Here is an 18096-nt window from a genome sequence, read left to right on the forward strand (position 1 = left end):
CTTCGGCTCCCTCCAGCAAGATCTTCCTGATCACCTGAGGGATCAGTGAGAGAGGCGGAAAGCCGTATAACAGGCCGGGAGGCCAGCGGCATCAGAGCGCCTGTCCCTTCCGCGCCGGAGCATTTGAATTTTGAAAAGAAACGGGGGAGGTGTGTGTTCTCTGGACTGATGAACAGGTCTATTGTCGGAAGACCGAGATTCTGGGTCAGTTGATGAAACAGCGACAGATGAAGCCGCCATTCCAAATTGCTGATGGTTCTGCTGAGCCAGTCCACTGTCATGTTCTCCTCCCCCAAAATGTGATCCGCCCTTATGGACCGGAGATGGCATTCTACCCACTGCCCCAGGGCTTCTGCCTCCGACATAAGGACCTTCAATCAAGTTCTGCCCTGGTGATTGACGTAGGCCTTGGTCGCAATATTGTCTGTCAATATGAGGACGTGAGACCCCTCAATGAGCCGCTGGAAGTGGCACAGGGCTAATCTGGCAGCCCTGAGCTCCAGGTAATTTATGTTGTGGGCAAGCTCCACCAGAGATCATCTGCCCTGTGTCATGTGTGTCTGTAGGTGGGCGCCCCAACTGTACAAACTGGTGTCTGTTTTATTACCAGGCATTCTGGTTCCTTGAAGAGGAATTCCTTCTTCAGCGCCGTTGTCTGCCACCATCTGAGTGACCGGAGCAGTCGTGGAGGAACGCTCACCACCCTCTTGGAGTTGCTGGCCTTGCGCCGTTGAATCGGAAGCAGGAACCATTGAAGTTCCCGCGCATGCAGCCATGCCCAGGGGACCACTGTGATGCACAAGATCAAATTCCCCAGCAGCTGGGCTACCGTGACGAGAGGTGCTGACCTGGACCTACAGACCTGACGCACGAGGGATGTGATGTTGTCTATTCTCTCTTGTGTGAGTCTGGAGTCGATCACCGTGGATTCTGGTGGTTGGTGACAGGTGGCTTTTCTCCAGATTTACGGAAAAGCCGTGTTGTTCGAGGTTGCTTATGGTGACATGTTGATTATCTTGATTCCTTCCAGTCGGGTTTCAGGCCTGGTTACTCCACCGAAACTGCTTTGGTTGTGCTGACTGATGATCTCTGGCGGGCCAGAGATAGAGGACATTCCTCTATCCTGGTGCTTCTTGACCTCTCAGCGGCCTTCGATACCATTGACCATGGTGTCTTTCTGCGACGACTGGGGGAGGTGGGAGTGGGAGGCACCGTTTTACGGTGGTTCTACTCTTACCTCTCAGACAGATCACAGTTGGTGTTGGTTGGAGGACAGAGGTCAACCCCTAGGCCCCTCAAATATGGGGTGCCATAGGGCTCGGTCCTGTCCCCCCTCCTATTTAACATCTATATGAAGCCGCTGGGTGAGATCATTCGCCGGCATGGGATTAAACACCACCAATATGCGGACGATACTCAATTGTACCTGTCCGCCCCGTGCCAACTCAGCGAAGCAGTGGAAGTGATGTGCCAGTGCCTGGAGGCTGTTAGGGTCTGGATGAGAGTGAACAAGCTGGCACTCAATCCAGACAAGACCGAGTAGCTATTGATGTTTCCTCCCAAGGATAGTCCAGATTCTCCATCTATCAGCCTGGGGGGTGAAAGTCTTCACCCCTCAGAGAGGGCCCGCAACTTGGGAGTCCTCCTGGATCCGCAGCTGACATTAGAACATCATTTGTCCGCTGTGACCAGGGGGGCTTTTGGCCAGGTTCGCCTGGTGCATCTGTCGCGGCCCTATCTGGACCGGGAGGCACTTCGAATGGTCACTCATTCCCTCATCACCTCAAGGCTTGATTACTGCAACGCACTCTACATGGTGCTGCCCTTGAAGAGTGTTCGGAGACTACAGTTGGTCCAGAATGCAGCCACGCGAGCGATATCGGGTGTACCTTGGTACACCCATGTTATACCTATCCTCCGCGAGCTGCACTGGCTCCCTATTGGTCTCTGGACACGCTACAAAGTGCTGGTGATTACCTTTAAAGCCCTACATGGCCTTGGATCTGGATATCTGAGAGAACGCCTCCTGCTACATACCTCCCAACATCTGATTAGAACCCACAGGCTAGGCCTCCTCCGGGTGCCATCGACCGGACAATGCCGGCTGGCGACCACTCGGGGGAGAGCCTTTTCTGTAGCTATTCCGGCTCTGTGGAACGAGCTACCAACAGAGATCCGGACCCTTCCCACGCTCGCGGCCTTCCAAAAAGCCACTAAAACCTGGCTGTTCCGACAGACCTGGGGTTGCTGATCTATAAATCAGGTCCAACCCCCAGCTAAGCCAAATATATGTTGTGTTTTTTAAACTGTTTTTGTTTCTCTCCCCTATTTGTAATTTTATTTTATTTCGTATTTGTAAGCCGCCCGGAGTCCTCCGGGATTAGGCGGCATATAAGCTCATTAAATTACGAATTACGAATTACACTGAGATCCCGACACGCCTGCTCCCTGGATGATGACATCAGCAGGATGTCATCCAGATAACAAATGACCTAATCCACTCTATATAAAAATAAGAGAAAAGGCTACACTAATCACACTGCTTGGAGAGTCCAACTTGATGCTCAAGGACTGGAGCTCCCCAACCGCATCCTTTTAGGGCGACTGAGTTTTTTAAACTGAGCCTCTAAAGGGAGCAGGGGCATGGCTACACAAACCTTGAACTCAGTCCTTGGGCAGCAAGTTGAAGTTAACCCATGCTTGGACACTCCAAGCAGCGCCTAGGAGAAGACAAAAGTCATTATAAAACTAGTCAGAAGAATGCTCATTCAGACCAGAATTTACTCTCCCCTCCAGGCAGGTCTTCTAAACTGTTAAAGTCCCCCTCTTTGCAAGGTTCATGAGGTTCAGCCACTCTTTGTTTAATGGCTACCTCATTTAACAACTGTTCGCAAATACAAATGTAAATTAAAAAATATATTTTCTGACCTTTGCACACCTTTAGGACCAAATTTTGTGTGCATAACTACCAAAACCTTCACTGTGAAATGTTAGCAAATTTAGAGAAGCACTATATTGCACAGAAAAGCAGCTTCAGGAAGAAACAGTCTGTTTAAGCAATCTCTATACCCTGCGAGGGGCAAAAAAAAGGAGGGAAAAGAAAGAAAATATGTCAGGTATATATCATTGTGGGAGACAATACTGAATGGGACAGCAACAACCAGGGATCTTTACAGCACTTCTCCCTCTCTCAGAGATGTGTGTTTACTTAGCAACCATTTTGCTTAATAATATTTTCCTTTTAAGGAATAGATCGCAGTCGCTAAACCAGGGGGTGATATTTAGACTAAGCAGTAGGCCTCCTCTGCAGCAACTCCAATTTCTTTATAAAGCTTCATGTAGCCCCCTGCTTGTCAATATTCTATTAAGAAATTAAAATTGTGTTGTTCCTTTGATGAGCTTTCATCCCTGATTGACTGAATGAGAGCATCTACCTTGGAGTATGATTTATTCTGTGGTTGCTCTAAGCCACAAAGAGCCCTTCAAGATTGTGGGCAGGTTATAATACACAACATTCAATAAATAACTATTTCCCAAATTGGTGCAAACCACATGTTTTGACCGTGCTGAGGAAGATGAAAATTGCAATCTGGATTGGTTAAAGCTGATGTGCATAGTCAACAAAGCCATAACTGTATGTAACAATACATATCCATACAGATAATATGTCCAGTATAAATGTTAATTCATTCATTAATACATTAATGCAATATTAACAGCATTTTATTTTAAAATACAGGTATACTGATGTGCCAATATTCACATGAGCCATGTAAGAAGAAACATCTTTTTGAGCAATCAATTATCAAAAGTATTTTTCATTGCAGCAATTTTATTCTATTTATGACTTTTTAAATCATGTATGAAGGAGATTTTACTGTCTAAAGGGACTGAGAGTATGAAAATGCTCCATGCCTTTACCAATAAATTAAAATTATGCAGTAGCAAATTAATAAACTCTTTCTAGATTAATATTTACAGAAGAGAAATCATCATCCTTGTATGCTCTTCAGATTTATGAGATAACATAGCAAAAAAGCAAAAAAAAATATTATGTGAAAGAACAGGAGAGGGCTGCAATATAATGAAAAGAAATATGAAAAGGTATAATTTCTGAAAGATTTTCATAAGTGCCAAGTTTAGTATAAAACCCCTCTTGGTGTATATAATGTTGAAAGACTACAAAGAAAAATTTGTTCCATCAACAAATGAATAGAAATGGATCCAACTTAAAGTATATTTTGCAACAAAGTAAGTCACTTGATTAGAATCAGTTCCAGGACAACCAGACTGAAATAACCCACAGCTTGGACTCTCCAAGCAGTGTGCAGGAAAATATACATATTGTTCTTTTAAATCTATTGTTCAATGTTTATAAAAATTTGGTTGCCAGCAAAGTCACTGAATAGTCATTTCATATACCTCATAACATACTTTAGAAACCAGTCTGGGGAACTGGTACTACTTAATTTTATTAAGCCCCTTCAGTATTTCTTTTCAGATGCATTTTAAAAAGAGGTTTTTCCTATATTCACTTTTAAGGAAAGATGGTTGGCAAAGTAAACTAACATTTGTTATCTGAAGCAAACTAAATCAATGGTTCTTAAATACTAAATATTTCCAAATAGCCTATCAGTTATTAGTAAATATGTTCTTGAACTGAACTCACCTCTTAGTGACTGTTTGATTCTGTCCATGTCCATGTCATGGCAGTATATGAAAATAAATTGCTCCTTTCCCCAGAATACCTTTTTAAGAATCTAGCCTGCAGCTCTACTATTTATTGTTATTATTTGAGGAACAAATGAAGTCCTCCTTAGCTTTATGGGATCAGTCAAGACCAGCAAAGGGTTATCATCACCTGAAACCTCATTTAATATGAATGATTACCAAGTATTAGGGCAATGTAAAGAACATATTTGATCCATGATGAATGACTATTATCTTTTGGGCCAGCTGGAGATAGATGCCTTGGTAAATTTTCTACGAGTTGATTACAACAGGGGTCCCTTTTTGGTTCCACGGATGGGTAGCAGTGTGCACAACCTAATTCCCACGCAAGCACAAATGAAGTTTTACATGCTCACCCACCATTTTGGTGGCCCAGTTCCCAATAGGTTGAGGACCCCTGGATTACAACAACAGTTCCAAAGAGAGGGTTTTGAAACTTTAATTTTATCTTTTTATTATTGTTGTTGTTAACTAATTGGTCGTTAACATAGTATATGCATGACAGGCTTAATAACTTGCAAATAGATTTAGCAGTTTAAAATTGGGGGGGGGGGTGTTTCCCGAGGGGTGAGAAATTAATATTGTTGTAATATATTAATCAGTGCTCATCTAGTTTAGTTTAGTTTAGTTTATTGTCATTGCACCTCATACAACGAAATTAAATGCCATCTTCAGTATACATTATAACTATAAAAATAGTTATAGGGAGGATAATATGTGTTAGGTTTTTTTCAATGCATTTTAATGTTTTGTTTGTTTTGTGTTTTCTTGGTTTTTTTAAAGTAAACTTTTGAAGTTTTTTGAATTTGTATTTTAACTTTTTTTAATAAAATAAAGATAGAACAATAAAATAGGGAGTAATGTAAAGAAGACTTACCTTCAGCAATAGTTAGCGGTGGGAAAGTAAGATAGAATCCCACTAGTTCTGCTGAAAGCTGATTAAGAAGGTTGCTTGAAACTGTGCCATTTAAGACTGTACTTTCATTTCTCACCACATAAAACAGAGTGACAGCCTGAGACACATTTGATGTGTTCAGGATCTGAAAAAATAAAACAATTGCAATAGAGACAGAGTGGATAAATTCATTTTGATTTATTGCTCTTTCCATTATTATAATAGTGCAAAGATCAAGGGTAAATGTTAATCATGCTATTACTGTAAAAGACACATGCGCCCAGGTATTTTCACTCTTTAGATAGACAATCCAACCAACCCAACAGGCAGTAGAAAAGAATATTTCTATTTCACAAACAAAAACTCATCTTGGAAGCACATTCTTTATATTTATAATGATGGGCCTTTTGCCTGTATATATGAAAGAAAATGGTAACTTTTCTGTTGTTATGTTTGATTCTGCTCCATTTTTACATTTTAAGATCTGAGCATTCAAAACATTCAAATCTCATTTGTTCTTATAGTTTTTCCCACCCATCTAATCTGCAGAGCTATCAACTATACAAATTACAACCAATTTTATACTATGGAAAGTAGAATTGGGAGGAAATGGGAGAGGGAACAAGCAGGAGAAGTAAAAATGGCATGTTCCATGCACGGGGGAGACAATATTTCATTCAAGTTTCTTCCATTAAAACAAATAGGGAGTGGAGGAAGTTCAAATGGGAAATGTGTCTTGTCTTCATGGTAATGCCATTTTCAACAGAGTAATGTTATGCCCACAAAGTTTACCACATGCTTTCAGTGCATATTATGCAAGTCTAATTACACAGACCTGCAGCAAACATCTGGGGCAGACAAGACTGCCATCCTTTCTTGATGCTCAAAGAAGAAGCAAAAGAGCACACATAACTCTTCCTCATCTCTATTAATTTAAAAAATGCCCCCAAAAATATGCTGTGCATCATGCATGAATTGAAGGAACAACCAAACAAATTCTTGCTTACAGGCACATTATAAATGTAAGAAAACTCAAACAGATTTAATACAATGAGATAAAGATCTCATCTATGATAGGAAGATGCTATTACAAGATTCTGTACTGATGAAGGACAAACATATAAGGGAGGGAATATACAGGTATCAGGTCCAATCACTCCTAATCACTCTTCTTCATTGCTGGCTTCTTGTTCTATCTGCTTTGAGGGTATATTATTCTAAGTATCATTAAATTATATTTCAAAAGGAACATATTTATATGATACTAAAAAGTGTTGAAAGTTCAAACTGATAATAATATAGATCAGTTTGCTCATATAAAAATATTCAAATGCCAAATCAATTATTTCTTGTTCTGAATTCAGGATTTTTTTTTCATAAAGCAATTACTGTATATGATTCATACTCTTTCTACACAAAGGAAACAGTTCACTTCTGCCAGTCAAGCTTATCAAGCCAAATTTTTGACACTTCTTTCCTTTGGCATGTCCCTGTGGATTTCTGGCATGACTAGTCAACTAGAAAGGATCCTATCAAACTTTATTTTGATTTTTATCACTCAGTATATAGAATACGACTACATATCTGGAACTGAATATATAATTAACTGAACTTGGAAAAATGTTTGAAATGATAATTGAATTCTGCCATTACTCCATTTAGTAACACACATTGCTGTAAGATTCCTTCATCAATCAGTAGGTGGTTTTAGGGGAAAAAGAATTATGATGGCACAAATATTTTACTTAGTTATAGCTTTTAAAAGATTCCAATATCCATGAAATAAAAGTAACTGGTACAGTTTTACCAGCATCTGAGAAATGCAGCAAATTTTACCACTATATTCTTAAGTAATCTTTCAATAATAACTACAAATTACTTTTAAATGTGGAAACAGACACCACTTTAATTGATGCCATCTGTTTTGTGAACTGGCCAGTTAACACAATTCAATTGGTTTTGCAGATACTGAACAGGATTTTGATGTTATTTTTGTAATTTTTTAAGGAGACCACTTTGAGATGAATCCTGTTGTTGCTAATTACTATGCATGGGAATCCTACAACAGCTAGCTAACTTATTCATTCATTCATTCATTTAACATATTTATATAGCCACACATCTTGTAGAACACAACTCTGGGAGGCTAAAATAAACACAAAGAAAAGAAAACCAAGAAAAAACAGGCATCCAATCCATCATCAACACTCATTCATGCAATCTGCTTAGCAGATAAATAATTGCAGAGAGGATAAATAAATTTCTACATTTCTGAATCTTTTTTAATACAAAATGCAGCTCAAAATCTCAAATTCTATTTGCCAGAGCAGACACACATACAGTATTCCTTTAAATCCACCAACAATATTCTTTGGGCTCCGAAGAAAGTGGCTTATTGAACGGAAAAGTGTGAGAGATGCATAGAAATGAAACACAATTTTGTTAGAATAGCTGCCCTTGTACATGTTTATATAAACATGGAAGTAAGATTCCATACATATATGCAGTGGTTAAGGTGTTAGACAAGGAACAGGGAGACCTAGAGTCTAGTCCACTCTCAACCATGAAATCTCACTGGGGTAACTTTGGCCTGGTCATAGTCTCTCAGACCAAAATAGAAAGAAAGAGCATCATGAATACTTCTTTGAGCCCCTGTACAAAAAAAAAGGAGGCAGAATATAAACCTATTAAATAAATGAAGAATGATAATAAATGGATAATAAAATAAATGAATAATAAATTACAACTGTCATATGAATCATGAATTTTCTCTTAATAAATGGTAATAATATAATATATTTATATTGCCCTTCCAATTATACTGATAACAATATGATAAAAATAAGACCTGCAAAGAATCGTCACCTGTTGTACGAAGTAATAATTTGATAAAGATAAGAAGTTTTACCTGAATATTTAATTTGCTAGTGGTATTCAAGACCTTCCTCTCAGCATCTTGAAATGCCCTCTGCAATCTTTGTTCCATTGTCTGAACAAATCTGCATGACTGTACGTTGTCTGATTCATCCACAAACTGTAATTCTAGATGAACAAGAGCCATTGCATTTTATTCTCTGCCTTGTTAAAACTTGCAACTCTACACATATCTTGAAGAACAAAGTCTCTTCAATTCAAACGTATTGTCAAGCTTCCAAGTAATATTTCCCCTGAGATAATGTCCAAGGCATCCATTTTCCATTAACGTCTTTTTATTAGGATGACTTTATCCTGATGACTTCATCAACACAAACAGGTAGTCTTCTTGCAACAGTACTGAAGTGGTTGGCCATTTCTTTCTTCTAGAATGATTTTTACTGCCCTACCTAGCCTGATATTTCATGGAGCTCTCCCAGCTATGCTTAGCTCCAAGCCCAGACGTCAGCCACATTCACACTAATCAGGATTAAGCCCACTGAATGCAAAACTTACTTCTAAATAAACAGAAAAAAATTCATTGCACAAGATTATCATACTATGGCATTAAAAGAGAGCATTAAATATATAGTACAAGTATATCTTGCTTAACAACCATTAGTTCAGTGACTGTTTGAAATTATGGCAGTGCTGAATAAATGTTACTTATGGCCAATCCTCAAATGTCTGGCCAGGGCAGCACCCCCACAATCACATGGTCATGATCCAGGTACTGAGGTGCCCAGTTCATGATTAGTCATAGGAAGCTGTGTCACATAATCACTATTTGCAAACTTTCCCGCTGGCTTTCCATAAGCAAAGTCAATGGGGAAGCCAGCAAAAAAGGTCACAAGTTGCTCCCACTTTTTGTCCATACTCCCCATCAGCCCACATCCTCCCCTGACTTGCACACAGCCTATGCCAGCCCTCTCACAACTTGCATGCAACCTGTGTCAGCCATCCCGCACAGCACCCCCACACTCCTTACCTGAGGCTCCTACCTCTCCCTGCTTAATGACTTGTATGTCTTGAAGTTACAATGGCAACCGGGGTGCCTGGGATTGCTGTCGCTATGTGATGTTGTCATGTGATATCACACTTTATAACCACATCTCTTAGCAATAGCAATTGCACTCCCAATGTTGGTCACAACCTGAGGACTACCTTAGTAATGCTAGTAGTATGAAGTATTATGTTTCTATTTCAAGTAAATCAATTCTAATCCAACTAATTATGATATCAGTACTATTGTTTGGATTTTTTCACTCCTTCCTCTTTAACTCTTTTGCTTTCTGTGTCATGTTTTTAGATGATAAATGTAAAACAGACACTTTTAATAGTGATATTTGTTAACCATTCTGTGAACCTTTTTGAAGAGTGTTAAAAACTTTTTTAAAGAGCAGGAAAATAGTGTGATACAAAGAATAACAAAAATCAAATGATGTAACACATATAAAAAGTGTGCTTTGTTGCTTCAGACCTAGTAGCTTAAAACAAATTTAAGCAATTCTATTAGCTAATTCGTTGTGACAATTAAAATAGCTAATTTTATCTAATTAAATGCCACTCTCTTAATTTTCAAGGGGCAGATTGACCCAATTGTTCTCAAGTACTATCTGACAGAAGAACAAGCCTTAAACAGGGAAGGGAGGAATACCCACTTCTAATGTATTTTGATTACTGGAGCACAGTGTCTTTGGGGCCAAGTTTAGTTCCCCACTCCAATTTAGAAGAACCTTGGGTGTACAAAGACCTTTTTACTTCCTGTTCTAACAATGCAATTTGGAAGCTGTACTAACAGATACAACCCTATTACCTCTGAGATTGTATATTAGAGAAAGTTTACCTGTTTTCAGCTGAAAATGATATGCTGGCAATGGGTTCCATGGCAAGGCTAAGACAGCAACAGAATGAAGATTTGGCACATGTTTCCTAATATCTAAAGTGGCATTAGTAACACCATAAGCAATTAGCATTTCAATAACCACAGCAGGTATGAAAACGAGTCTGTCCTGAGTAACATAGTAACCAACTGTCACATTGTTTGATTGTTCCAGAATTTCTATCTGAAAAATAAAAAAGATAAATATGCATTTCATATTCTTCACAATTAAGACTTTTGATTCAGATCACTAAGAGAACTGTATGACTCTTCTGTTCAAGGAACTAAAAAGATTAAACTGTTAATCTCAAAGAAATGATCAAGATAAAATTGCCCTTTCAATAAAATTATGAATAATTTAAACTCATTGAAGAATGAGCATAAATGAAAAGCACTTGGCCTTAGGTGACTTGACTTACTTCAAATGGATTATTCCCTTTGTTGACTAATTTAGTATTCATTAGTCCTATATTACTAACTCTGCACCAGTTACAGTGTCTTGGAAAAATGCAAGTTGTTATAGCAAAATACATATGATAAGTTTCTTGGTTCTATGTTATACTATATGCAAATATGAATTAAGAGCTTGCCTTACAAGACACTGGAACATTGGAATGGAATACTAACTATGCATTTTACAAATGCATACAGACCATTATTCTTTTGGAATAACGGAAAAACAGAAATGGAAGGGATACTAAAGTTGTAGAAACCGAAATATTATGCAAACCAGAGAACAGCTTAATAACAGTAATAGCTCTCTATTGTATCTCCTTAAATATTGTGGAAGTAAATTTTGTATGGTGTTCCCCTTTTTCAGATTTATCTATTGCCTCGCCTACAAATTAACTGGTGTTAACTGGATAACAGAGTTAGAAGAAGCCTTTGAGGTTTTCTAGTCCAAACCTATGTTCAAGCAGGAGACCTTATACCATTTCAGATAATTAACTGCCCAACCTCTTTTTAAAAGCCTCCAGTGGTGGAGCGATCACAACTTCTGAAGGCAAACCAGTCCACTGGTTAATTGTTAGCTAAAATATATATCTAAAATAATAGAAGTCCCATTTCACTAGAATGAGTTGCATGTTCCATTCCGGACACTGCATTTTCAACCAGAGATTGTTCATTGCAAACTGCACAGATTTGTCAATCTTAATTATCAAAGCTCCTGCTCTGATCTGCCTAAAATCAAGGAAATATATTCTAAAAGAAACTGGTAAATAAAAATAGTTTGCTTTCATATTTGTAATTCACAACAATTCTGCCAATTCTATACATTTTCACAAAGATATTAAAAAGAACTCTTATCTTGTGTCCTTAATCTGATTATAAAACAGACATCACACTTGCTTACTTGTGCATTGACATTTTGATTGAAAGCTTGACGCAATGCCAGGGTGAGACCTTTAGTGACATTTTGTTTCAAGGAGCCACTCAGCAGCAGTCTTCTTGTATTCAGAAACAATACTAGAATGTAAAGATGCATATTTATTTACAAGTATCCTTTGTTCTCCATTTCTTTTTCCAAATTACAATGCCTGGCCATATAATTTATAAACAAACTGAATTCTGCAAGGGAATTTACATTCAGTACTGAAAATTTGAACGCAGGTAAAGATTATTGTTTACAATCAAAGACCATTATTAATTGTTAATCTTTTAAACCAACAAAAGCAACTATGTCATCATAATCATAATTAAATAATTAGAAATCCTTATTGATAAACGTTTCTTAGAGCAATATTTCTGTCCTAAAAGAATCTGCAGCTTCTCATAGAGATTTCCTAATTTGCTACTTGATGACAAAGTCTTCTCTCCTTATTTTGGCCTTTTAATAAAATTGGCTTTTATACATAATTCCAATTTTGTAATTGTTCTGGATCCATTTCATCAAATGCTCTCATGAATAGAATATCTGGTGGTGTGACCTCAGAACAACTTCTCCTATCCTGAAACTCTCCAAATGTACTGCAACTCTCAGAAATCTAGGAGCCAGCTTGAGAAAAACTGCCTTGGAGGAAGAAGAGGACAATACAGGGGAATTAAGCAGATCTTGATATTGCCAGCACCTTAGAAAATGCCATTTGTGGAATCCGGAGGTTCAGGAAATCAATGTTCCCTAGCTGGTCCCATCCTTTATCTCCAGGCATAGATTATCCACAGGAACAGAGGTAATAGTATGTTCAAACAGAAGCCTAGAATCAAAGACATAATTTCCCATCTAGAAACACAATGTTCCCAATTCCCAAATCCTACCCATAATCATGGGAAGGCATGCTTCTCATACAGTTCAAATTAGGATCTTCCTAATAAGCTTATACATTAGGAAGGTATAAGACTTCTGGCAAGATCAGAACCAAACAAGGTAAAGTTAAGAGGACAGATGAAAACTGCTCCTTGAAGGAGGAGATCTCAAGCCACCAGCAATACATGGGTGGGGGAAAGAGGTAGACATAATAAATATTGAATTTATTAACAATAGGGTTTATATTTTATACTGAGCAATTGCTGAAACCCATTCTTAACTGCTTCAATAATTCTTGTAATACCTTACTCATTAAAGACCTGTGTCTTTGAACCCTTATCAATATGATTCCAAGTCTAGTTTCAGTTAAAAGAAAGTTGATGGTTGGAATGAGGCAGTAACATTATTTATAAAGGTCTTAAGCTTGATGAACAAACCATGTATGTTTGTAAAATCTTTGCTAGACAGTTCGCTTTCTATCTCACACAATTAGGAAACATGTGGCATCATGTCGAATGCAAAACTGTTAAAACCTGAAAGGAGTTTCCTGCTATTTCAAGGTGAGAAAGTAAAGAAAATTGTAAGGGAATCTTTATAACAAGGATATCAGAATTAGAAAAAGATCTCCCCAAACCTAGCCCTTCCTATTTGCATAATATGGACATACCCTACCTGAACTCCTTGACATCAAACTTTGTCCCTTATCCATCAAATAGTGCCCATCTATGTAATATACCCAACATTCTCAATCTACTAAATCAGAGGTCCATGGACTGACAGTAGTCCACAGCATGCCAGAAACCGCTTCGCACAAACAAGCAAAGCCCCATCTGCAGGATGCCGGAAGCCCATGAACCCATGACTCCTCTGGTCCATGGAAAAAACTCTCTCCAAGGAACAGGCCCTGGTGCCCAAAAGGTTGGGGGCCACTGTACTAGATAACTCTTGGCCTTGAGATTAAGCAGACTTTTCAGCCATTCAGCATTAATGGAAGCACCACTAGTTTAAGAACTTTGAGCTATGCTGTGTAAAAAAAAAAAAAAAAGATTTAAAAAATACTATCTATCCACCTACCGTATTTTTTAGAGTATAAGACAGACCTTTTCCCCTCAAAAAAGAGGCTGAAAATCTGGGTTCATCTTATACATTGAATACAGCAATTTTTGCCTCCCGAAACCCTACTCCCTTCACCAAAATGGCCGTGCATAGCCTTTAGAAGGCTTTCAGGGTGCTCCTGGGTGCTGGGGAGGGCAGAAATGCTCAATTTTGCCCCCTCCCTGTTCCTAGAAGTACTCTATAAGCCTCCTAAAGGCTATGCATGCCCTTTTTTTGACAAAAAAACAGGCCCATTTTTGCGAAAAATGGGCTGGTTTTTTCTTGGTTTTGGGCCCCCACCCCCCAAGAGCACTCTACAAGCCTCCTAAAAGCTATTCATGCCTTTTTTTAAAAAAAAAAACAGGCTCGTTTTCAGAAAAAAATGACAATTTTTGGGAGGTTTGCAAAGTGCAACACCTTTTTTTTATTTGCCTCTTCAAAATCTTGGTGCATCTTATACTCTGGTGCATCTTAAATTCCAAAAACTACGGTAGTGATCCTTTTCAATTTCTATGCTAATTTTTAAAAAAATCCTGAAATAATCATTATACTTTCATAATGAAAATCAATATCTAGCATCCAAATGTACACATGTTCATACCTGTCTTAACAAGCAGGTTTCTGGACAGCTGGCATTCCAGAGGGAGAACTGTTGTCACATTAACAAAAGCTGATTCAGTAGCAGCAACAGAAGCATTTTCAGCAGATGTAGGGAGAAGTCTAGCTGTTTTCGCTGATGCTGTAATAGATGTCAAAGCTGCTGTCATTGTTAATGGGTATGCAGTTGATGTTTTACTGATGTCTGGGCTTGTGGATTTCTTGGTGTCAAGTAATGTTTCAGTTTGTCTGGGTGCATGTGTTGTGGGCACTGAAGCTGTATTAAATTTCTGAATTGGGGATGAACTAGTGATATATTCAGATATTACAGAACCATCCCTTGATACAACTGGGAAATTTGCATGTATTACTACTGGGCTTAAAGTTGGTGCCATTTTTGTGACAGTGTTATTTTTTGCTAATGTTGACTTTAACGTGCTTAATGCCATCACAGATGGTGAATTGTCAGTACTCAGTGAGAACAAGGATGAAGTCAGCATTGGTGATGTTGGAGCTGATTTTCCTGTAACTGGTGTTGCTTCTGAAGTTGCTAGAGATGATAATACACCAGGAGACACAGACGGTAACACTGTAATGACAGAATGAGTAAAGTTGGTTGTTGGCAACAAAGAAGTTAGCTGCGTTTGTGATGCATGGGTAGAAGTTATGATAGCTGCAAAAGTGGTATGTGTCTGCAATGGAGTGATCGTGGTGATCTCATTAGGTATTTTAACTGTACCTTGGGCATTATTTTTATTGTTTGTGTGCAACATTCTAGTAGTTAATGTTGTAGATGGTTTGCCCAATTGATTATGTGTTTCTAAGTTAAAGTTATTTACAAAGTCCGTTGTTTTTCTTATGATCGAGTATTCTTCAGTGACATTTAACGTTGGCACTGAGCTTACAATTGATTTAGGGGGAACTTTTTTATTACTAATTGTACTAACTTCATTATTTACTGGAACAGTTAATTTAGTAATGAACTCAGAAGCCAATGAAAATGGAAGTGAGGTGTAAAATGTATTTGTTGAGGCAAACAACTTTTCAGAGTTATTTGTCTGAGGTTTGGGTGTCCTGTGAAATTTGTCAGTAGACAGCCATAAATGAGGATGTGTTGACAAAGTTGTAGAAAATGTATCCAGATTATATGTTCGAATGCTAGTAGCTGAGAAATTTTTAGATGTAGAATAGGACTGTTTTTGATAACCTGAAGTGAAATTAATATTCCCAACTGTGAAATTTTTCAGAAAACTTTGAGATGCATATATGTTTCGTTCTGATTGTAATAATGGCATTTTTGTGATCTGTGACAAGGTACTTTGGTTTTGAAAAGAAGGTGAATATGATGTTTCTATGGAAGATAACGGTATATTAAATTCTGAGAAACCTTTAGACTTCATTTTAGTGAAAGGTACAATTGTAACTTGCCGAGCAGATGTTACAGTTGTATTAATGGATGCTACTGAAGAACCTGAAGGTTTGTTTTTTACATAACTTGTTGATTGTTTCCAGGCAGGAATCTTTGAATATGTTCTTTCTAAAGATGTGTGACTTGCAATATCTTTTGTGGTTAGGAATATCTGAGTTGTCTTCTTTCCTAAAGACGCCCTACCATCGGTAGTGGACTGCCAATCTCTATTGTCCCAGTGAGGAACTAAAGCTTTATTTAACATATCTAACTTGCTTTCTGAAGTGTCATCAGTAAGGCCCATGGAAAATGTTGCTGGGGTTCTCAAATGATCATCTGATGAGATAACTGAGACCAAATCATATACGTCTGAAGTTGTCATAGCAGTTTTATAAGTTGTGTCAGCCATATGTGAAAGTTCATCATCAGAATTATTGAAAAGTGGCTGAGATAAATGTTTTGAATGTGAGCCTAAAGTTGTCAATACTATTGAATTTTTCTCTTGTTTTGTTAAACTAAGATTTGGGCTTTGTTCTTCAGATTCTATTGGTTTTAGCTTCATAGAATCATTAAGTGGAGTTATAGATGTGACAGTAGAGTGAGATTTCAAAAGGTCTCTTAAAGAATTTGGCAAAGAAACTGGAAAAGTTGTAAAGGTTGTTCTTTCTTGTGAAAAAACATTTGGAAGCATTTTTTGCCAAGGTGCTTGTTTGCTGACCTGAATTGTTAAAGGAAACTTTGTGGACGGTGTCTCCCAAAACCAGTATAGAGGGATATTATTTGCACCAAGAACTGTGAACGCTGTAGAATCCTTTGTGAAAGACTGTTGTTGCAACAATTTCTCCACAGAAAAATTAGGAGGCCATACAGTAGCTTCATAATTTCTATCAGGAGTATCTTTTTTTAAAACCCAGGTTAATTCTGTAATGTGAGAATTTGTTAAATTAGTCTCTGAAACAAACTTAGGATCTGAGGTTGAAACAGTAGAATGAGCTGCAATGTAGGGTGGCCAATTTGTCCTCATAATTAAGGAAGGAACCTCATCCATTGAATAGGAGGTGGGAACAGTTGCCAATGTTGGTATTTGAACTATTGCATTATCTTTTCTTATTGTTTGTACTGTTGGGGAAGACATATTATTCAAATGAGAAAGCCTTTGACTTTCAGGAGATATTAATGCTCTCTCTCCTGTAGATATTGATGTTATCATAGAGGACGCACCAGTAATGGTTTCTGATAATGAAGACAGAGCACCTGAGATATGTGGAGCTGATGCAGAAATCCACGGACTTGTTTTCCTGCTTTTAAGAATTGGGTATAATGTGGTTACATACATGCTGCTTTTTTTTGGAGATGTTGTGATATCCATTGGTTTACTTGTGAATGGTGGGGTAAAAGATGCTTTATGAATTAATTCAGAAAAAGAATTATTTTTCCTAAAACTCAGTGCACCTTTCTGAGTAGGTAGTACATCAAAAATCTGACTGGGTATTAATGCACGGAAAGCAAATGGATGCCATTTCCTATCCTTTGGATATCTATATCTCTTGGCTGTTTCTATGGGATACTTATTAATCAATTCAAAATTATAACTAAAGGAGGGGGTAGCAACCCAAGATTCATTGCCAACCTTTCTGGGTAACACGTATTTTGTTGTGCTCAATGAATTTCCTGATTTTTTATTCGAGTTAGATTTAGCTGTGTTTGTGCTGAGTAAATGTTTCACATTTATGGACAAAGGCATTTTGGTAGATGAGACAGACGACTTGGAAACAACAATAATATGAGGAGTATCTTTTATCAAAGACAAAGGGGGTGATAATGGAAAGTTTGGAAGTATGTTTGATCTTAATGTGATTTCACTTGAAATGGAAGATGTTGTACATGGAATTATCTGAGATGACAAAGTTGTAGCTGTATGTGTCACTGATGATGATGTAGACAATGCAGGGGGCACACTAATTTGAGGCAAACCTGATACAATAGTCATTTCATCAGCTTCCTGAGGCTTCGTTGGTGATTCAGTTGATACCTCAGAAGGTTCCTGTGATGCACTGCTGCCACTGCCTTGATAGAGAGTTGGTAAAAGCCTAGTTTGGTCCATAGTTCTGGTCCGAGTTCCCGCTAATGTACTTTTTATTATCTGAAGCAAATTAGCATTCTCCAAGGCTTGCCTCATTGAAATGTCACCCACTGAGGAAGACTCAAGTTCTTTAGAAGGCCATGTTGGTGATAATACAGCTCTCCAGTTAGTAAAAGGTTCTGAAGAGGGAGCAACATTTATCCGTTGTTGCTCAGCACCTGAAAGATAATACATTTGTAATGAAAAC

General features: G+C 38.0%; 1 protein-coding gene across 1 annotated transcript in view; it reads right to left on the reverse strand.

Annotated features, from left to right (window-relative positions):
- KIAA1549L (KIAA1549 like) overlaps positions 1-17870 on the reverse strand; it is a 96316-nt gene extending 78446 nt beyond the window's left edge. The window contains exons 1-6 of the mRNA XM_032209558.1: positions 17741-17870; positions 14363-14947; positions 11776-11888; positions 10386-10605; positions 8535-8668; positions 5609-5771 (exon numbers count right to left, since the gene is read on the reverse strand). Of these exons, the coding sequence (XP_032065449.1) occupies positions 5609-5771; positions 8535-8668; positions 10386-10605; positions 11776-11888; positions 14363-14947; positions 17741-17870 (1345 nt within the window). The remainder of the gene's footprint in view (positions 1-5608; positions 5772-8534; positions 8669-10385; positions 10606-11775; positions 11889-14362; positions 14948-17740) is intronic.
- Positions 17871-18096: the final 226 nt, after the last annotated feature.

Source organism: Thamnophis elegans, chromosome 1 (genome assembly GCF_009769535.1).
Source record: "Thamnophis elegans isolate rThaEle1 chromosome 1, rThaEle1.pri, whole genome shotgun sequence".
In the NCBI taxonomy this organism is placed as follows: Eukaryota; Metazoa; Chordata; class Lepidosauria; order Squamata; family Colubridae; genus Thamnophis; species Thamnophis elegans.